Source organism: Dipodomys spectabilis, unplaced genomic scaffold (assembly GCF_019054845.1).
Source record: "Dipodomys spectabilis isolate Male_0828 unplaced genomic scaffold, ASM1905484v1 ptg000573l, whole genome shotgun sequence".
Taxonomy (NCBI): domain Eukaryota; kingdom Metazoa; phylum Chordata; class Mammalia; order Rodentia; family Heteromyidae; genus Dipodomys; species Dipodomys spectabilis.
Window position 1 is genome coordinate 1,602,149 of NW_024871250.1, and position 21,427 is coordinate 1,623,575.

A 21,427-nucleotide genomic window follows, 5' to 3' on the forward strand; every position below is an offset into this window, starting at 1 on the left:
ACTCGGGGCCTGGGCGCTGTCCCTCAGCTCTTCAGCTCAAGGCCGGCGCTCTACCACCTGAGCCCCAGCGCCGCTTCCGGCTTTCTGGTGGTTCATTGGGGATCAGAGTCTCTCAGATGTGCTGCCCGGGCTGGCTTTGAACCTCGATCCTCAGATCTCAGCCTCCTGAGTAGCTGGGATGACAGGCGGGAGCCACCGGCCCCGGGCTGGGTCCGGTTTTTGTTTTTTTTTTTTGACCCCTACATTTGTTTTTGACGCCCCCCCCCCCCCCCCCAGCGCCCCAGAGTTCTTCCCGAAGGCTTGGAAACTTTTGTGACTCCGAAGAGAAGGAACACGAGGCAGATTCAAGCAGCGGGTGGCAGACAGCCCCAGGCAGCGGATTCCAAGGCTGGCAGGGCAGGCTCCCCGTCCCGGCCCGGCCCCGCGCAGCCCGGCCCGGGCGGACGGGGCGGACGGGGCGCCAGGCAGGCAGGCGGCGCCGCCGCGGACACACGTGCAGCCGCCGGGCGCGCACACACACAGCACAGACAGGGCGCGTGCAGACAGCATCTGGAGACTCATTCATAGCTCCGTGGGAGGTGTCTGGGGTGTGGCCGGATCGGGGGTCTCGGTGCCCGGGCGGGGAGAGGGGGGCGGCCATCCCTGCCACTCAGGGGCGAGGCGAGTCCCTGCGTCCCGGGCCGGGGCTCGGTGCCCCGCGCTGGTTTGGCACGGATGTTTGGGGGGGCTGGGGATCCACACGGGTGAGACAGATGGGAGGGGTGGGGGGGGTCAGGGCAAATCCAGGGGGATAGGAAGCGGGGGCCGAGGCCGGAGAGGCGGGGGGGGGGGCACGCCGACGAGGGGGCCCGTTTCTTGGGACAGGGCGGGTCCCCATCTCGGAAGTGGGGGTGTCCGCGTTGCTCAGGGCGGCTCTCCCTCGGGTTTTCCAGCAGATGTGCTCCGTGGAAAAGAGGGGGAGCGGAGCCGTGGGCACAGCCTTCCGGGCGGAGGCCGGGGGAGGGGGCGAGGAAGCTGGGGGCCGGGGGACACAGGTGCAGAGAGGTGGAGGGGGGACCGACGCGGACAGACGGGAGGACAGGGAAGCCCCAGGGGTGGGGGTGGGGAGACGGGACCACAGGCTAATTTGGGGGTCTCTTAAATAAAATGGCCATTTCTGAACTTCTCCAGGAGGAATGGAGGGGGACAGAGCGTCTGTCCACGGGCACCCGGGGGGTCCCCCGGACAGAGGTCCCGAGGGAGGTCGGGCAGACCCCTCGTTCCATCAGCAGCATGCAGCCCCGCCCCCGCGGCCGCGGCCTGGGCCCCCGGCCCACTCTCAAACAATGGACAGGCATGTTGGGGTGTCTGGGGGGAGGTAAGGGGGAGGTGTCAGATCCCCCCAAGTCCCTAAGTCAGAGAGCAGCTTCAGGTGTGCGGGTGGCGGGGCCTGGGAGCTGTGAGGGCGCAGAGACGCCGTGGCGCCTCCTTTGGATGCGTATGGGGTCCAATTTGGTTCGTGGGGATGTGGGGGGCGGCTCCCCTCCTCCTCCCCCCGCGTGTTGGCCATAATGGAGTCTCAAAACGCGTAGACACTCATCAGGAGAGGACGGACACAGTGTGCAGAGTCGAGGGGTCATGAGCCAGTTACTCGAGGAGAACAAGGAAAAAAAGAAATCAATGAAGAAGGAGGAGGAGGAGGAGGAAGAAAACGCTGGAAAAAAAGAAAAGAGGCTGGAACGGTTGTTCTGAGCACTGGAAAAAAAAAAAAAAAAAGAATAAAAACCATCTCAGTGCTTGGAGATCTGGGTGGTGAAGATAAACTACCTTGTAAGCCATTCTGGCCGGACATTTCTTCCCCAGACCCAAGGGCGGAGACATGTGTCTTAACATCTGATACATGTCCGGGTAAGACAGGCGGCCCCTGGGAGCACCAGACACGAAACCGAAACACAAGAACCGGTGGGCGGGGCGGGGACAGGGGGGAGGGCGGGGGGGGGGGGGGGGGGGGAATGGGGGAGAAAAGGGGAAGTGGGGAAGAAACGGAAAAAAAAAGGAAAAACACATACACACCAAAAAATAAACCACAAAACCCAACATCAAAATAATAATAATAATAAAGAAAACCAAACCACACAATTGGCCAAAGTAGAGAAAGAGGCAGGGAATGATAAAATAGATATTCCAAATAAACAGAAAAGAGGAGGAAGGGGGAAAAAATGGAAGAAAAGGTCATTAAAAATGATCATTGTACTGCTCAAGAGTGTGAAAGAGAAGAGAGCGGTGTATTCAGATTTGGCAGTTTGGGGGCATCCGTTTGGCTGAGGCTGGTCTCTGAGGGGAACCGGGGAGCCAGGATGGGGAGAGAGGAGGGCTGGGGGCTTTTGGGGGGGCGAGGAGAGTGAAGGTGATGGTGTGTGTTTGGGGGTGGCAGGCAATGCAAAATTACCACCTTTCCCCCACAGGGGAGCTATCTGATCTGGGGGGACCTGGATGGGCTTTAGCTAAGAGCAAGCAGAAATGGCTGGGGGGGGGGGGCGGGGAAATAATGCTCCATGCTTGGCTGAGCCTATGTGATTGCATTCTTTCAGCTAAGAGACTTCGCTAGTTTATAATGCAAGAGAAAGATGGCATTGTTTGTCCTTCTTCAGTTTTCTATGTATATATATATATGAAATATATATATCGTTGAACCCCAAGCCACGCTCATTCCATGGAGAGGCAGCAGGTCTCTGGAAAAATCACCTTGCAAGCAACTCTATGAGGGCATTTCTTGCCTAAGCCGAGAGGGGGCGCTATTACTCGTAATAAACTGTACATATCCTTATAATGAATCCGCCCGCTGAAAGGAGAAGAGACCCAGTTAGAGGAACTCTGGGGGGCCCTGCCATGACACCAGCTCCCCACAGAGCACAGCCAGGCAGCCAGGAAGAGGCAGGGGTCGCCTCCTAAGGTGAAGAATGGAGTGACAGAGACTCAGGACAGGGACCAGAGGCATCCCGCCCCACGAGCACCCGGAGATCCCCCCACACCAGGGAAAGGGTGGTGCTGAGGGTTCCGGACTGGGGAGGGGGCTCTCTCTCCAGGCCCCTCCCTCACCATCTACCCGGGCTACAGGGGGCGAGGGGGAACATAAGGGGGAACCGGGGTTGAAGGGCCAGCACCTCCCCGCTGTGACCTAGGATTAAAAGAGTGAAGAGTTAAAAGGAGCCCTAAGCAAAAGAACCCCAGCCATGGCTCTCCCCAGCTGCCCCGGCTCCTGCTGGACCTGCCTGGGTTTGTGGGAATGCAAGGGTGGGACCCCTCCCGTAATGTGGAACTGGAACCTCGCATCAGTGGACAGGCTCAGGCTCAGGCTCCTGGGGGAACGGGGTGCTGGTGTCCATGTGTGTGTGGGGTCTCTGTGTCTCTTTTGGCGCCAGTCCTAGGGCTTGAACTCAGGGTCTGGGCGCTGTCCCTGAGCTTCTCCCTCAAGGCCATTGCTCTACCACTCTGAGCCACAGCACCACTTCTGGTTTTCTGCGGGTTAATGGGAGATTTGAGTCTCACAGACTTCCTGGGCTGGCTTTGAACCATCATCCTCAGACCTGAGCCTCCTGAGTAGTTAGTTTTACAGGTGTCAGTCACAGTGCCCAGCAGAGTGTGTGTGTGTGTGTGTATGTGTAGGTGGGGATGTCTTTTCATGGCTGGAACCTCACAGGGCCCTTGAAGGCCTGTTGTTTTTCTTGGGGGGACGTTTTCAGGCTTCACACATGCTAGACCAGTGCTCGACACTGAGCTTTGGGAAGATCTGCTACATACCCCAGGCTGGCTTAGAACTTGTGATCCTCCTCCTCAGCCTCTTGAATGCTGGAATTACAGGCGTGTGCCTTCATGCCTGGCTCTCCTGTTTTGTTTTGTTTTTTTCTTTTTTGGGGGGTGGGGATGCAGTACTAGGGATTGAATCTCAGAGCTTTGTACATATTAGGCAGGTGCTCCACTGTTTGAAACATGTCTCCACTCCCTATTTCAATTTATTACCATTCTTATTATTTTGTGCTTGTCCTGGAGCCAGAAAAGAGAATCTCTTGTGCTCACTTGGCTTTTTCTGCTCCAGGCGGGTGCTCTACCAACTTGGGTCACAGCACCACTTCTGGAGATAAGAGTGGCACAGACTTTCGTGCCTGGGCTGGCTTCAAACCATGATCCTCAGATCTCAGCCTCCTGAGCAGCTAGGATGACAGGCGTGAGCCACCAGCGTTCACTTCCTTGGTCCTTTGTGAGGTGGGGCTGTTTTATGCCCAGTACCGCGTGGGCTGTTTGGGGTCCCTGGGGTTGACAGGTGTACCCTTCTGCACTCAAACACTAGCTAGCCTTGAACCTCAGTCCCCCAGTCTCTTCCTCCCAAGAAGCCGGGATTAAAGGCGTGAGCCACGGTGCCTAGCATCTATTTCATTTTTTTTTGTCAGTCATGGGTCTTGAATTCTGGGCCTGGACGCTGTCTCTCAGCATCTCAGCTCAAGGCGAGCGCTCTACCACTTGAGCCACAGCGCCACTTCCGGCTTTTTCTGCTTATGTGGTGCTGAGGAATGGAACCCAGGGCTTCATGCATGCGAGGCAAGCGCTCTACCACTGAGCCACCTTCCCAGCACCCCCAGCATCTATTCTAAGCTTTGCCCTGGCTCTTCTCTTATCTTGTGGCCCAGCTCTGTGACGGGACCCCCACCCTTGCCTCCCTCCTTTCTCGTGGGGGGAGGCCGGGGGCTTGGGCAGGGAGGGCTCCCGCGAGTGCTCAGCCTAAGGTGTATGAGGGAGTCCCCATTCCTCCCGTCTCACTCCTGGACTAGCCGGCATGGCCCGTCCAGGAGGTGGGCAGGCTGTGGGCAGGGCAGGGGAGATGGCACCTTACCAGGCGGCGGGGTCGTACTCGGCCCACACCCGCACGTACTCGTCCAGGTGGTGCGGCCCCAGGATGGAGGAGTCACGGGTGAGGTACTCGAAATTGTCCATGATGACAGCCACAAAGAGATTCAGCATCTGCGGGGCCCAGGGAGGCCCAGAGAAAGAGGAATGGGGGAGGGGAGAGAGAGGGGAGAGGTGGGGGAGGAAGGGAGGGAGGGATGGGGTGGATGATGAAAGGGGTGACGCTGATCAAGATGCGCTGTATTCATCTTTGGGGAATGGCAAATCCTTTGAGCAACTGCTCAAAAGCTAATAATAATAATATAAAGGAAGCTGGGCACTGGTGGCTGTCATCCTAACTACTCAGGAGGCTGAGATCTGAGGATCGCAGTTCAAAGCCAGCCTGGGCAGGAACATTTGTGACCTTTTTGTTTTTGATTGGTCATGGGGCTTGAACTCTGGGCCAGGGCGCTGTCCCTCAGCTCTTCAGCTCAAGGCGAGAGCTCTACCACTTGAGTCACAGCGCCACTTCTGGTTTTCTGGTGGTTCTTTGGAGATCACAGTCTCAAGGTCTTTCCTGCCTAGGCTGGCTTTAGACCAAGATCCTCAGATCTCAGCCTCCTGAGTGGCTAGGATGACAGGCATGAGCCACTGGTGCCTGGCTAGGAGAAAGTCTTTGCCACCAGTCACATCCTAGAAAAGTCCACTCCTGTGGAGTTGGAGCTCTGGGGTTAGAACCACTTGTCTCTCTCCTCCCCCATTTCCCCTCCATGGCCAAAGACTCACCAGAAAGGAACAGAGGAAGATGAAGGAAACAAAATAAAAATAAGCAAATTCATTGCCGCAATCAGCCGTGAGGATGCCGGAGTTCCTGTCGCATGGTTTCCCACTGAGACAGGACAGCATGATATTGTGCCAGGCCTCGCCGGTGGCGCTCCTGCAGACCAGGGTGGGGGGAGAGGCATCAGGGACCCAGACACTCATGCTCTGAGGTTGGGAAGGTGTGAGTTCGAGTCCCAGGTTGATCATCACACTTTCCCTGGGAGCTCAGACAGGGGAATTCTCATCCATCTTGTGTGAAGACCAGGGAGCATTAAACATGCCAACATAGCCCGGTGCCAGTGGCTCATACCCATCATCCTGGCTATTCAGGGAGGCTGAGATCTGAGGATCTTGGTTCAAAGCCAACGTGGACAGAAAAGTCCTTGAGACTTTCCACTTGTCTGAGTGTCTGACCTTCTGTGGACATGCTGTCAAAAGCCAGGAGTCCCTGTTATCTCTCTCTGTGATCCCTGCCATCCTAGATCTGTTATCAAAACTGCCTGCCTCACTACTTCCTTGTTCCCCCATCTTTGGTTGATTCCTGCTGCCGCCCCCACCCCCCAACTCCTTTAAGATAATCTCAGGCGCTGGTGGCTCACACTTGGCTGAGATCTGAGGGTCTCGGTTCAAAATCAGCCTGTGAAACTCTTATCTCGAATAAAATTTCCCCTGGCCAGTCTGAATGTATAAACAGAGGCTAGGCCATGTTCTTGGGTTTAATCCTGTCTAGTAGTTAACTCATTCTTTATCCTCTGGAGGTACTGATTATTTATTTATTTTTTGGGTCCGGTCATACGGCCTGAACTCTGGGCCTGGGCGCTGTCCCTCAGCTCTTCAGCTCAAGGCTAGCGCTCTGCCACTTGAGCCACAGCGCCACTTCCGGCTTTTTTTTTTCCTTTTTGCTTATGTGGTGCTGAGGAATGGAACCCAGGGCCTCAGGCATGCAAGGCAAGCGCTCTACCACAGAGCCACCTTCCCAGCCCCTTATTACTTATTTAATATGAAACTTATTACCTATGAGGCATTTCTTCATCGGTTGCTCTGGAAGCCACATGGGCCCTCAGCACGACCGCCCCCCCCCCCCCCAATAGACTTTCCTGCTCTGGCTGGCTTCAATCTGTGATCCTCAGATCTCATCCTCCCGGCTGGTATTGCTCTGCAGCCACCACACCCCTCCGCCCTGGACCATTTTCCTCAGCCCAGACAGAAGTTGCGTCCCCGTCCCACAGCGAGTCCCGGTCGGTCCTCCTCCAGCCCTGTGCCCGCCTTCCCACTTCCGGTCTGACTTCAACCTCTCGAGGCGCCGTCACGCGAGCGGCCCCGGCCGGCGCGTGTCCTTTTCTCTGCATTCCCTCTCCATCTTAGAGTTCAGCCTTCCCAGGCCTGGGGTGGCGAGGAGAACGCCCTCCTCCCGTGACTTGCAGAGGGCCCACGCCACCTGCGGCCTTGTGTCCCAACCCCACCGGAAGTGAGGGATGACACCTGGGAACCGGAGGGGGTGTGGTGCAGACCCGCCGGAGACAGCGATGAGGCCAAGCCCCAATCATAAAAGAACGACCAGGACCACAACCGGGAGAGAACGAAGAGCACACAGCTCCAACTTCGAGGCCAGCGCCCGCTCCTCTCCTCCCCGCCGGAAGAGAAAGGCGAGGCCACGCCCAGACCGGAAGAGACGCTTCCAAGCCTCGCCCAATCAGAAGGGAAGGATGTGGGCAGGCGCTCTCCCGACCGGAAGAGGCTAGCGAGGCCCCGCCCAGACGACGCCACGCCCTACCGCAAGCCCCGCCCCTTCCTCACCGGAAGAGAAGCATAAGGGCCTGGAAGAAGGTCCGGAAGTTGTTGTGCTCGGTGATCTGGAAGTCGTCCTCGTCGCTGTCCTCGTCCTCCATGTCGATGCCGATGTTGCCAAACACCTGGGGAATCGGAGGGTGGTAATGGGGCGGGGGGGCAGCCAGCCACGACCCTGGGGGCTCCAGGGGACCCCGATGAACAACTGTGGCTGCCTCCGGCCCCCGGGCAGCTCTGGGTACCTGGGGGGCTCAGGACCCACCTGCATCCCGATGATGGCGTAGATGAAGAAAAGCATGGCGATCAGCAGACAGACATAGGGCAGGGCCTGGCGGGGAGAGGAGCCGGTGAGGCGGCGCGGAGCCCCCGGAGCCGGGGGGTCCCCGGGCGTGGGCCGGAGCCGGGGGGTCCCCGGGCGTGGGCCGGAGCCGGGGGTCCCCGGGCCTGGGCCGGAGCCGGGGGGTCCCCGGGCCTGGGCCGGAGCCGGGGGGTCCCCGGGCCTGGGCCGGAGCCGGGGGTCCCCGGGCCTGGGCCGGAGCCGGGGGGTCCCCGGGCCTGGGCCGGAGCCGGGGGTCCCCGGGCCTGGGCCGGAGCCGGGGGTCCCCGGGCCTGGGCCGGAGCCGGGGGGTCCCCGGGCCTGGGCCGGAGCCGGGGGGTCCCCGGGCCTGGGCCGGAGCCGGGGGGTCCCCGGGCCTGGGCCGGAGCCGGGGGTCCCCGGGCCTGGGCCGGAGCCGGGGGTCCCCGGGCCTGGGCCGGAGCCGGGGGGTCCCCGGGCGTGGGCCGGAGCCGGGGGGTCCCCGGGCCTGGGCCGGAGCCGGGGGTCCCCGGGCCTGGGCCGGAGCCGGGGGGTCCCCGGGCCTGGGCCGGAGCCGGGGGTCCCCGGGCCTGGGCCGGAGCCGGGGGTCCCCGGGCCTGGGCCGGAGCCGGGGGTCCCCGGGCCTGGGCCCGGTGACGCCACCGCCCCCCACGCCGCAGCTCCCTTACCTTGAAGGACTGCACGAAGGTCCAGAGGAGGATGCGGATGGTGTAGCCCTGCCGCAGGAGCTTGATGAGCCGCGCGGCCCGGAAGAGGCGGAGGAAGCTCAGGTTGATGAAGTTATTCTGGGGAGATGGAGGAAAGCAGGGTGACTCTCCACCCACCCCGAGCGGCTGAGAGCTGTCACCACTCACAGAGGCCCCCTACACGAAGCCAACCGACAAGAAAAAATAAAAACAACGACAGAGCAAGCCAGACCCCCCCCGCCCCCAAAATAAGGAGGGAGAGGAGAGAAAGCACTATTAATGCAATGGTGCAGAGGAAAAGAAACAAAAAGCAACTCAGGAAAAAGAAAAAAGGAAGAAAAATCAGGGGAAGAGAGGACGGGAGGGGAGGAGAGGTACCAACTCAAAAAGTCAGCCCCCACTCACAAAAATAAGAGGGAAGGAGGGAGGGAAGGGGGGTGGGGACAAAGAAATAATCAAAGAACAAGGAAAAGAAAATAGGATCTGAACCATCCAATCAGAAATTCAAACCAAACCAAACCAAAAACCAAACCAACCAAAATAAAATCACCAAAATAAAGTCGAGATGGCTTTTATTTCTCCCAACAACCAAATGCACTGAGACGAGAGGACACAAGCAGGTTCAAGGTGCGGGGCGGGCTGGGGCTGGGGTGGGGACACCCATCACAGGTGAACGATGCACAGATGCAGCACACACGCACGCGCGCGCGCGCACACGCACACACACACCCACGCGCGCGCGCGGGGCAGGCCGAGGTGGACACATGCGCTTCTTTCTCCGAGGGCATGTTACGCTCCCGGGCCAGAAATGCATCTGTCATGTGGGACTCAGCGGGCACCCTGCCCTGCCCTGGCCGAGCTGCCCACCCGCTCCGGCCCGCCCTGACCTCACCCCACGGGGCCAAGAGGAGCAGGGGGCTGGGAGCCAATGGGGCGAAAAGGGTCAAAGCATCTTTTCTTACCCCCTTGGCGAGCGGGGATGGGGAGGACGGGAGGGAGCTGGGGCTGTTCGGCTGCAGGGCCAGTCCTCGCTGATCGGAGAAGATGCATTTGGGCCCTGTTCCCCCCTCTCTCAGGGATGGCTTCTCAGCTTCTGGGGCTGGGTGCAGTGGCCTGCGGGAAGCAGGAAGGACTGAGCTCCCAAGGGGGGGGTGTCTGGGGGTCTTGGGGAGGGGCTGTCTGTCTGGCCCACCCAGGGGTGGGTGCTGGGGGTGGGGAGGGAGGTGGGGCCGTCCCTGCCCCCAGGACCTCCCTGAGTGGCTCTTGTCCCTCTTCAACCCTCCCTGTCCCCTCCTCCTCATCTAGGCCCTGCCTCGATTTCCTTCCTCCCACCCAAGCTAGAAGTGGAGCAGGTGGCCAGTTGGGAAAACAGTGGGGCAAGGCCCATGGGTCTCCTCCCTCCTCTCCCCCGCCCAGGGGGGTTTGAGAGGCTCAAAGTCACACATGGACGCAAGTGCCTGGACCGGAGCCGTGGTTCCTCCTTGTGCTATCTTGGGATTGAACCCAGGGACATCTGTGTGGCAGTCCAATCACTTGAATCACACCACCAGCTCCTAAAAAAAGTTTTTGTTGATTGGTTGGTTGGTTTTTGGGATGCGGATCTTGCTCCCTCAGCTTGGGGGGGCCTTGAACCTGTCCTCCGCAGACCTCTGTCTCTCAGTGGTTGGGATTATAGCTAGGTAGGAAAATGCCTGGGTTTCTTTTCCTTCCTTCCCTCCTTCTGCCCTTCCCTTCCTTTCCTTTCCTTGTGATTTGAAAAATCAAATTTTACCCATGAATCTTGACTTTCTGCCCTCCAGTTTTCCAAAGCCTGCCGTCGCACTCCTGGTGTAGTGATGTGAGTGGCGGGCAGAGGCCTTTGGCTTTGACAGCCCTGCCCCTTCCCTGGCCAGTGCTTGGTAGCTGGAGACAGGGATGCATGGGGTCTGCCCACCATGTTGGGTTCTAGTTGGAGGGGTTTGTGCGATCCCTGGGAGCAAGACCTCAAGGCAAGACTCAACTCAGCTCAGCTCAACCCTCAGCCAGGGGACCAAAGCCGTGTCCACGGCCTCAGACTTCCTGTTTCTTTCCTTTCCTTTCCCTGTCTCTGTCTTTATTTTTTTGGTGCTGGTCCTGGAGCTTAAACTCAGGGCCTTGGCTTCTTCCACTCAAACCTGGTGCTCTACTACTTGAACCACAGCTCCACTTCTAGCTTCTCGGTGGTTCATGGGAGATACAAAGCTCACGGCCCTCAGCCTCCTGGAGAGCTCAGATGACAGGCATGAGCGACCTGGCCAGCCTTCCTGGCTTTCAATTTGGGGAGCAATTTTTGTGGGATGGGGGAAGGGGGCCAGGGAGCCCTGCCCTGACCACCTGGGGTCCATCCACTGTGAGGGACCACCCCCACAGGCCCCTAAAAGCCCACTTGGCAAAGTCAATCATCCTCTGTGCCCAGCTGCTGACCCCCCATTCTGCCTGGGCCCCCCATCCCCTGCCCCGCTCCCTCCACTCCCGGGGAGCAAGCCATCCCTTCCACGGGTGGATCATAACATGTGACTCGGGTAAAAGCATGCAGAGGCCCAGAGGCCCCGGAAGCAGCCTGGGGGTCCCCGGGCAGAGCCCCCCCATGCAAAAGCAGCAAGGGAACTGGCAGGGGGAAGCATGCAAGCTGCCCATCTAAGCCCTTGGGGGGAGGGGAGGGGAGAGACACAGGAGGGGGAGGAGGGCAGGGGTGTGTGGGGGGAGGCTCGGGTCTTGTGACCCATCTCCAGCAGCACTTCCAAGGGTCTCCTCTCCCTAGCTTCTGTTTTCCCATCAAGGACCGGTGATGCTCTGGGCTCTGGGCAGGACCCAGGCCTGGAGGAGGGGCCGGGTGACCAGTCCTCTTGGCCCAGCCATCTGCACTCTCCGCTTGGTCTACGTCAGCCTCTCCTGCTCTTCCTGTGGCTGCAGCCACACCCCCTGCGTTTCCAGCCCTCCACTCTGGCACGCTGCCCCACCACAGGCTTTGCACATGGCCAGTGGGCCTCTCTGCTCAGGTCACAGCCTCCAGCCGACAGCGCTACCCCTTCAAGTGGATCCAGGGGTTATGGGTGTGGTGGCTGCCGCTGCCACTCCTTAGGTGGGGCTTCTGAGTCCCCCTAACTTCCCCCTGCTGCTCGCCGAGTCCCCCATAGGGATGTCTGGTGGAGGACCTGTGTCCTGCCAGCAGGGAAGAGACCTGGTGTGCAGACACCAGCGGGGCAGTGAGGTGGGGAGCATATGGGAGGGGTCCCCAAGAGGGGTTGTGAAGGAAAGGGGCCAAGAATGGGGGAGGTGAGGGGTGGCCGTGGGTGTGGGCGTCGGGCTGGCGTGGGGTGCAGGGGAGTGTGTGTGTGTGACATTGGTAGTACTAGCTCACTTAGGGCAGAGGAGGGAGGAGGAGTGGGGGAGACGGACAGACGGGGGGGGGGCAGGCGGGCTGTGGCTCCCCCCTTAGGAAGCTGGGGTGGCCCATGCGATGCGTCCACACTTAATGTAAGGCATTGACACTTCAGAAAGAAGAAAACACCAACCGGATTCTAGATGCGGATGTTGAAGATGGAGGGGCGGGCGGGAGATTTGGGGAGGCCAATCAGCGTTTTTGTTTTTTGTTTTTTTGTTTTGTTTCGTTTTGTTTGTTTGTTTTAACGTTGATTTGGAAACCAGTGCCAAAAACCAACAACAACAAAAAAAACCCAATGGGTTTCGGGGGATGGGGTGGGAGTGGGGTGCGGGCGGGGGTGGCGGGTTGGGGTTGAGTCATTGGTATATGAACACAGACCACGGCACGGATGAGCGAATGAGGTTCATAGTGCATTTTGATTGCATGAGGTTTTTTTTTTGGTTTTTTTTTTTTCAGACGGAGTTGTGCCAACAACAGTTTAAAGAGCAGGCATGGAAGGAAGACAAGACAGAAACACAGTCATTATCGACCGCGCAGCCCCCCGTCACCCCCCCCCACCTTCCTGGCCTCTTACCTGGGAGGCAGACAGAGACTATGGGGGACCCCATACAGCCTATCCTCCCCACCGGGGCACCCCTGCCCCCCCACCCCCCTCCTGAGGGCCAGGCCCGGTGGCACCATGAATATTTGTGGCAAAAGAACAATAGCAATAATAATAATAATAACTATTCTCAAAGCATGTCACATTGATCACTATTGAATTTTATGTTTGTTGTCTGTTGCAGGGCTTGAACCCATGGCCTGGGCGCTGCCCCTGAGCAATGTTTTGCTCAAGGCCAGTGCTCTACCATGTTGAGCCACAGCGCTACTTCTGGTTTTCTGGTGGCTCATTAGAGATAAGAGTCTCATGGACTTTCCTGCCCAGGGCTGGCTTTGAACGGTGATCCTCAGATCTCAGCCTCCTGAGTAGCTAGGATGACAGGGTGAGCCACCAGCTGATTGCTATTTTTTTCTCCCCTGTGTGCGTGTATACATGCGTAGGTCCTGGGGCTTGAACTGAGGGCCTGGACGCTGTCCCTGAGCTTTTTTTGCTCAAGGCTGGTGCTCTACTACTTGAGTCACAGCGCCACTTTCTGTTCTTTGGTGGTTCCTTTAGGAGATTTAAGAGTCTCACAGACGTCTCTGCCCAGGCTGGCTTCAAACTTGGATCCTCAGCTCTTTCCTGAGTAGCTGGGATTACAGGCATGCACTTTGAACACCTAGCTGCTCCTGCATGCTACAAAGAAGTATGGGGAAATGTGTCCCTGGCTTCTGGGGAGAGGCCAGGCTGGGACCTAGCTGCTCCTGCCTGCTACAAATTAGTGTGGGGAAATGTATCCCTGGCTTCTGGGGAGAGGCCAGGTTGGGACTGGCCTCGGCTTGGCCCTGTGAGCTGGTGTGGCTCAGCACGGCCAGGCTGCAGCTGCCTGCCCTTTTCCCATGTACAATTATTATGATCATTATTGTTATTGTTACTTTTCCTTTTTTTTTGGTGCCAGGCCTTGTACAGCCATGCAGGTGCTCCACCACGGAGCAGCTTCTCCTCCTGGGGGGGTCTCCTTCCCTCCTCACCGTCTCCCCTGGGTCCCCAAGTCAAGACTCACTGGCAGTAGCCAAGTGAGCAAGACCACGGGACTCAGGGTTGTCTACAACCTGAGAACGCACCCTCCCACCTCCCCGCGCGCCAGCCGCGGGTCCCAGGGGTCCCCTGACACCCTGAGTGTCTTCCCAAGACCAGCCCCTGGGGGCCACGTCCCGAGGCCCTGCGACCCCCACCCCAGACTGCATCAAGGCTGCAGGAACTCATGCTGCCGACTCCTGGGATGCACGTGTGCTCACTCGCGAGGCACAAGCCCATCGGTTTTCATGACCCCCGTGTGTGTGCGACCTGCACTGCTTATTCCTGAGCCCTGTCATTCACTCCTGAGGCCACGTCGGGGGGCAGGGCAGCCCCACATCTGGGTTTTGGGGCGCCCCCGCCTCCCTCCTCGTCCCTGGGTTCTCCCGTCTACGGTCCCCAGCCAAGGGCTGCCTGAGCCAGCGGCGGCGGGGCGACCCCCGGGTCTGCACCTCCTCCCCACGCCCCCATCTCTCCAGGCCCCAAGTTGCCCCAGAGAAAAACAGTCAGCTGGAGACTCACCCCAAACTCGGTGACCAGGATGTCCGTGATGCTGCCCAGAACAGTCACGAAGTCGAAGATGTTCCAGGCATCGCGGAAGTAATTCTAGAAGAGGGGGGGACGCACAGGACGGATGGCAAAGGCGGCCTCGGCGCCCCGCCGGTGCCCGCTTAGGCTGCGCGCGCGGTGGGGCCCCCTCCCGGGGAACCCCCCAAACGCCTTCCATGTCTCGCTGGGCTCCAGGGCCCCGTCTCCCCTCTGTGGGGAAAGGGGGGGCGCTCTGTCTTCCCAACATTCCCAAAGCACCCAGGCATCACTGGGCCCGCAGAGACATCAAAGCTACTTACCTGTCTTGAGGCCAGTAACAGAGATATTGAGTCAGGCTTTGAACTCGGGACTGTACTGTGTTTATAGGACATGTCACTAACCCACAGAATCTAGACTCAGATCCCAGTTCAAGTAGCAGCTGAGCTGTGTGGCTAGGGGCAACTGGCTTAACCTCTCTGTGCCAGTTTCCTGACAGTAACAGACTGCAGAGTATGGGCAGTGTGGGCAGTCCCTGGCCAGCAAAACACTCTCCACTCTCCAGAGTCCTCTGAATTCTATAGGATCCAGAACATTCCAGACAACAGTTACTCCATGAACCCCGAATCTCTGAGTGATCAGGAGACAGAGAGCTCCTCTTCTGAGCTCGATAAACATATTTGTTGATAAAAGCTACTGAGATGTTTGTCACAGCAGCTCAGCAGTGCTCTAAGCTGACTGATACATCCTCCCCTTCCCCGCAACCCAACCCTGGGCTGGGCCCTGGCTTGCGAGGAGGGACGCACAGATACAGCTGGATTGTTGGGAAAATAGCAACCAACCACAGCCCCCAGGGCCCTGGGACCCCCAGGCTTTCCTAACCCTCCCCTGCCCTCCCTACGCCATGAAGATGTAGCACTCTGCCTGGATCTAAAGGTCCTGCTTGGTAGCACCCTCGTGGAAGCAGGTCAGGACTTGGGGGCCTGGTCTCTGTCTTAGCTCCCTAAGATTTCCCATCTCAATTAGAGGCCTTTTATCATTTGATCTCAGGACCCCTGAGAAGTAGCCCTTGATTGACAGGGATGAGGGAGGGTATCAGCCCCCCAGCTTCCTCCTCCCAGACGGGTATGCTCTCTGCTGCCACCTGGAGGTCAGCACTGGAGTTGCACCTTGAGCTCATGGGCTTGGGAGGAGGGGAAGCGGAGGTGTGTGTGTGTGGGGGGGGGGGTGTGCTGGCGCTGTCCCCCGCTCCATGTCCCCAGCTGTGGGCTCTGCTTCTGAGAAATTCAAAATGGACACAACCCTCTAAGATGTTCACCATGGACCTCAAGCTCCAGAACTAAAAGGCTCTCCTGTCTATTGCCTAACGGGACATAAGGATCTGGGGGCTTATCTAAAACAGCAAGGGAGATTCAGGGCAGATTCCTGCAGGACTAGCAGGGGTGAGGACTGACAGAGCCTCGGTTCTGGGCAGAAGAATTCACCCAGTGGGCGACTGGCTCCCATGGAAAGTACTGCAGGGCCCAGAGCCTCTAAACCCCCAGGGCAGGATGAGCGAAGGGATTGGTAAAGGCAGGGCGCCGGTGGCTCACGCCGGCCATCCTAGCTACTCAGGAGGCTGAGATCTGACGACGGCAGTGTGAAGCCAGCCTGGGCAGGAAAGTCCGTGAGACTCTCATCTTGTTAACCACCAGACAAGAAGAGGAGCTCTGCCTCAAGTGGTAGAAAGCCAGCCTTGAGAAAAAAAACACCCAGGGATACAAGCCAGGCAGTGTGTTTGAGCCCCAGGACCAGCACAAAATAATATTTTGCCAGGTGCTGGTGGCTCATGCCCATAATCATAACTGCTCAAGAGGCTAAGATCTGGGAGTTATGGCTCAAAGCTAGCCAGACAAATCTGTGACACCCATTTGAGGCCACACATCAAAGACCTAACTTCTTTGCACACTTTTTCCGTTTTTCCATATGGGTCCTTTGGTTTGAATTCAGGGCCTGGGTACTGTCCCTGAGCTTCTTTTGCTCAAGGCTAGTGCTCTACCTCTTGAGCCATAGCTCCATTTCCTGCTCCTTTTGAGTAGTTTATTAGAGATAAGAGTCACACAGACTTTTCTGCCTGGGCTGGCTTCGAACCTCGATCCTCAGATCTCAGCCTCCTGAGTAGCTAAGATGACAGGTGTGAGCTACTAGCACCTGGCTCTTTGTGTGTGTGTGTCCAATTCTGGGACTTGAACTCAAGGCCTAGGCATTGTCCCTGAACTTCTTTTGCTTAAGGTTGGTGTTCTACCACTTGAGCCACAGCTCCACTTCTGGCTTTTTTGGTGGTGAACTGGAGATAACTGTTTCATGGACTTTCCTGCCGGGCTGGCTTTGAACCTCGATCCTCAGATCTCAGCCTCCTGAGTAGCTGCAATTGCAGGCGTGAGCCACCTGCTCCTGGCTCATCTTTATTTTTCACCTTCTACTCATGGAACTTTTCTTTGCATCTTGAAGACCATTTTTCATCATGGTGGCAAAGCACTTGAGCCCACTCACTTGGCAAGAAGACAGGTTCTCCAGGGGTCATGGTTTCCTTGGCCCTGGTGCCCTGAGCCCTAGCCAACAATGGAACAACATGTTCTCATGGAGACCAGAAAAACCAGGGAGAGAGGAAGGAGCTGGGGTCCCTATGTTCCCCTCCAAGGCCAAGCCCCTCAGTGGCCTCACTTCCTCTCAGAAAGCCCTGCCAGTCCTGGAGTTCGAACTCAGGGTCTGGGCACTGTCCCTGAGCCTCTCTGTGTTCAAGGCTAGCACTCTACCAGTTGAGTCACAGCACCACTTCCGGCTTTTTCTATGTATGTGGTACTGAGGAATGGAACCCAGGGCTTCAAGCATGCTAGGCAAGCACTCTACCACTGAGCCACCTTCTCAGTCCAGCCCTGCCTCTTAAACGTGCTTTTGCCTCCTGATTGTACCACTGGCTGATGGGCTGAGCCTTTGGCATATGGATAATCTGGGAGATATTTATGCAAACTGTAGCAACAGACAGCAAACCGACACAGTATTATTCACATGATCTTTCACAAATACCTATAAAAGTCATGCCTTTTTAATCCTAGCTACTTAGGAGGTTGAAATGTGAGGATCATTACACACAGCCAGCCAGCCAGGGCAGGAAAGTCCATGAGACTTTTTCTTTTGGTGGTCATGGGGCTTGAACTCTGGGCCTGGGCGCTGTCCCTCAGCTCTTCTGCTCAAGGCGAGTGCCCTACCACTTGAGCCACAGCACCACTTCTGGTTTTCTGGTGGCTCACTGAAGATAAGAGTCTCATGGATTTTCCTGCCTGGGCTGGCTTTGGACCACGATCCTCAGATCTCAGCCTCCTGGGTAGCTAGGATGACAGGTGGGAACCTCTTGTGCCTGGCTTCTATGAGACTCTTATCTCCACTAAACTACCCAAAAAGATGGAAGTGAAGCTGTGGCTCAGGTGGTAGAACGCTAGCCTTAATCTGAAAAGCTAGGAGCAGAGCCCAGGCCCTGAGTTCAAAATCCAGGAATGATACACATACAACAAAGAAAGGACAAAAAAGTTTCTCATCAAATTTCCGGGACCCCTCTTTCCTTCCCACGTACAGATAAGAAACAAAGAACTTAGGTTCTGACTACATGCATTCGTGGAGAAAAAGATCAAGTTAGTAGCCCAGGGAGACACATTTGAAAGAGAAAGAAATGAAGCAGAAGAGAAGACACAATATCAGAAATGAAGCCGTACAATAAGCTCAGATACTGATTTCCTGAAGTTATCATGGTAGTTATCATTAATTTATCCCATGTCTTGTCTTTATCATGGGGCTTGAACTTGGCATGGGCGCTCCTGCCCGGGCTGGCTTTGAACTGTGATCCTCAGATCTCAGTCTCCTGGGTAGCTAGGATGACAGGCGTGAACCACTAGTGCCTAGTTTTTTTTTTTTTGTTGTTTTTTTTTTGAGACAAAATCTTGCCATGCAGCCCATGCTGGCCTGGAATTCACCATCCTTCCTGCCTCAGCCTTCTGAGATGCTGGGATTACAGGTGTGTGTCACCACACTTGGCAGACACAGTCTGGATACCATGCTCTGAATGTCTCTAAGGCAGATAGTAATTATGTCTAGATTCCCCCACCCACACTTGGGAGGGTGTGGATGGGGGGGCAGCAGCCCTCAGAGCCCCTGTGGGTTTACCCCCAGCCGGCACCTTCAGCCCCACAGCTGTGCTTACCAAAATCCCAAAGGCCGTGACTTTCAGCACACACTCGAGAGAGAAGAGGGAGGTGAAGACGATGTTGAACACCTTCAGAGCGTTATCGTAAGCCGCGGAGGCTCCGTCGAACTAGAGAAGGAAGGAGGAGGGAGACATCAGTGTTCCAAGGGTCGGGGGAGGGAGGGCCGGGGAGGAAGCTCTGTGGCCATCTTCCCTGAGATGGGGAATTGGGGACCCAGGACAGAGCCGCTGGTCCAGGCCCCAAGCAAGGATAGTACAATCTCCTCGGTAGAGGCAAATGTCTGCAAACCCTGGGTCTTTACAAAGGCCTCCAACCCACAGTCTTCCTGGGTGCTGGGATTACAGGAGTGCACCACTGTGCCCAGCCTCAGATCTCAGCCTCCTGAATAGCTAGGATTACAGGAGTGGGCTAGAGGTGGGGCCTTTAAGAGGCGGGGCCTAGCGGGAGGAAGTTAGGTCTGAGGGGCGTGGCCTCCTCCTTCTGCCAGAGCCTTTGCTGGGCCCTGTGGCCCTGTCTCTTCAGTCACTTTATACACTTACCTTGCTTCAGGTGTTTCATTATATAATGGAAAAATAGGGTCAAACACAGACTAGAGGAAACATATGGCAGCTGGAAGGAGGAAGGAATGAAGTCCTTGGGCCTCTCATCCCCAGACGTGGAACAGCATGTCTAGTTCCCCTGGCTCCTACCCTGGGTTTTCTCCTTCCTTCCTTCCTTCCTTCCTTCCTTCCTTCCTTCCTTCCTTCCTTCCTTCCTTCCTTCCTTCCTTCCTTCTTTCCTCCCTCCCTCCCTCCCTCCTTCCTTCCTTCCTTTTCTTTCTTGCTTTCTCTTTCTTTTTTTCCCTTTCTTCCTTTTTTTTTGTCTGTCACGGGGCTTGAACTCATGGCTTGGGCGCTGTGCCTCAGCTCTTCAGCTCAAGGCTAGCACTCTACCACTTTGAGCCACCAAGCCAGTTCCACTTTTCTGGTGGTTTATTGAACTTTCCTGCCCGGACTGGCTTTGAACTGTGATCCTCAGATCTCAGTCTCCTGAGTAGCTGGGATTGCAAGTGTGAGCCACTGGTGTCAGGCTCCACCTGGTTTATCTGCAGCATGAACAAACATGGGTGTTGGAAAGACAGAGATTTAAGCAACACAAACGCAATGCCATGCGCAGCTGGGGAGGTCTTGGCTCAAAGGACGACTAACTGTAATAAAAGACATTTCAGAGACAGTCGGGGATCTCTGAATATGGATGTCCAGAGAAGCCAGAAGTGGGGCTGTGGCTCAAGTGGTAGAGCCCCAGCCTCAAATGGAAAAGCTACAACGGTAAAGCTGGACTCGAATCCAGGACTCCACACTTCACAGCTCAAAAGTTCAGACGTTTCACCCCAGGAAGCTCCAAAACTCCTCCCTGCTGTCCTCCCTCACTTCCTCCATTCCGCCTTCATGAAGGCTTCATCCCCCCTGCCCGAGGCTCAGGCCCTTCCCGAACTCCTGGGTCTCCGGCTGCCTGGCGCTCAGAGGCTGGTGAGGCCCTCTAGTATGCGCCCAACAGCAACGTTCCATCCTGGGAGATAACCAGGAGGGGCCTGCAAAGATGCAGCTAGGGGAGGTGGGGAAGGCTTTCTGGAGGAAGTACCCTGCGAGCCAGGCCATCAGGAAGGAGCTGGCCAGACAGAATGGTGGGAGCAGAGTGGCAGGCAGAGGGAAGGGAGGGCACGGAGGCTCAGAGGTGACGCGGGGTCCGTCGGCGTGTGACGCCGCTCACCTTCATCATCAGCACGATGGTGTTGAGGGCGATCAAGGCCATGACCGTGTACTCGAAGGGCGGGGACACCACGAACTGCCACATCCGGTACTGGAAACTCTGTTTGTTCTGCGGCATGTGCCGGGTGAGTGGCTTGGCGCTGATCGCAAAGTCGATGCAGGCTCTCTGTGGGGGAGAGGCCAGTGTGAGGCGGAGGGGGAGGAGGCCAGCGGGAGGAGGCTGACCACACGCCGCAGGGCTCAGCTGGTTCAGACATCTGCCCTCCCGGCTCCCAACCAACTCCTCAGCCACGCTCCTTTCTTAGTCAGGCCCTCGTGGCTCACGCCTGTAATCCCAGCTACTCAGGTGACTGAAATGGGAGGATCGTGGTTCAAGGCCAGCCTGGGTGGGAAAGTCCCATGAGACACTTTATAGTCACTGAAGCACAAAAAGCAAGGCTGTGGCTCAAAGTGGTAGAGTGCTAGCCTTGAGCAGAAAAGCTCATGGACAGCGCCAGGCCCCGGGTTCAAGACCCAGGGTCCCCCTCCCCACAAGACACAGAAAGTTGCTATGACTGTTTCAGGAGTCACTTTGTGCCTGTGTTTACCTACGATCCCACCTCAAGGAGAGGAACTGGGTTGCCCAGGGAAGTTAAGCTACTGGCCTGAGATGGCACAGCCCCCAAGGCTGCTACACTGGAATTTAAACCAAAGTCCTGGAGCCTCGGCTTGTTTCTTAGTGCATGTCTTATTTCCCCTCTCTTGCGTTTTTTTCCCCTGTTCTTTGGGCAGGTAGCAAGGTTTGAACTCAGGGACTTGTGCTCACGGCTGGTGCTCTACCATTTGAGCCACATACATCTCATCCAGCATTTCATGGATAATTGGAGATGAGTGTTACACAGACATTTTGTGCCCAGGCTGCCTTTGAACCGTGCTCCTTAGATCTCAACCTCTTGAGTAGCTAGGATGACAGGTACCAGTACCTGGCTCACATATCTTTTTTTTTTTTTTGGTCGGTCGTGGGACTTGAACTCCGGGCCTGGGCGCTGTCCCTCAGCTCTTCAGCTCAAGGCCAGTACTCTACCACTTGAGCCACAGAGCCACTCCCAGTTTTCTAGTGGTTCATTGGAGATAAGAGTCTCATGGACTTTCCTGCCCGAGCTGGCTTTGAACAGTGATCTTCAGATCTTAGCCTCCTGGGTAGCTAGGATGACAGGTGTGAGCCACTGGCGCCCGGAAGGTGTCTACAATTTAATAGACACCAGAAAAGCAAACTAGAAGACAGGGTTGAAGACATCCAGTTGATGAGAGTCAACAAAGAGAGACATCTTGTATTAAAAAAACAAAAACCATAGGAGGCTGAGATCTGAGGATCACAATTTGAAGCCAGTCCTGGCAGGAAAGT

At 56.9% G+C, this 21,427-nt stretch overlaps 1 protein-coding gene across 1 annotated transcript in view; it reads right to left on the minus strand.

Moving 5' to 3' along the window:
- The window catches only part of Cacna1a (calcium voltage-gated channel subunit alpha1 A), a gene marked incomplete at its 5' end in the record, with an annotated part of 64,459 nt that overhangs the window by 10,392 nt on the left and 32,640 nt on the right, over positions 1-21,427 (minus strand). The window contains 9 exon segments of the mRNA XM_042670642.1: positions 1,807-1,903; positions 4,868-4,995; positions 5,647-5,797; positions 7,480-7,595; positions 7,733-7,798; positions 8,455-8,571; positions 14,055-14,138; positions 18,292-18,402; positions 20,045-20,209. Coding sequence (XP_042526576.1) covers positions 1,807-1,903; positions 4,868-4,995; positions 5,647-5,797; positions 7,480-7,595; positions 7,733-7,798; positions 8,455-8,571; positions 14,055-14,138; positions 18,292-18,402; positions 20,045-20,209 — 1,035 coding nt within the window.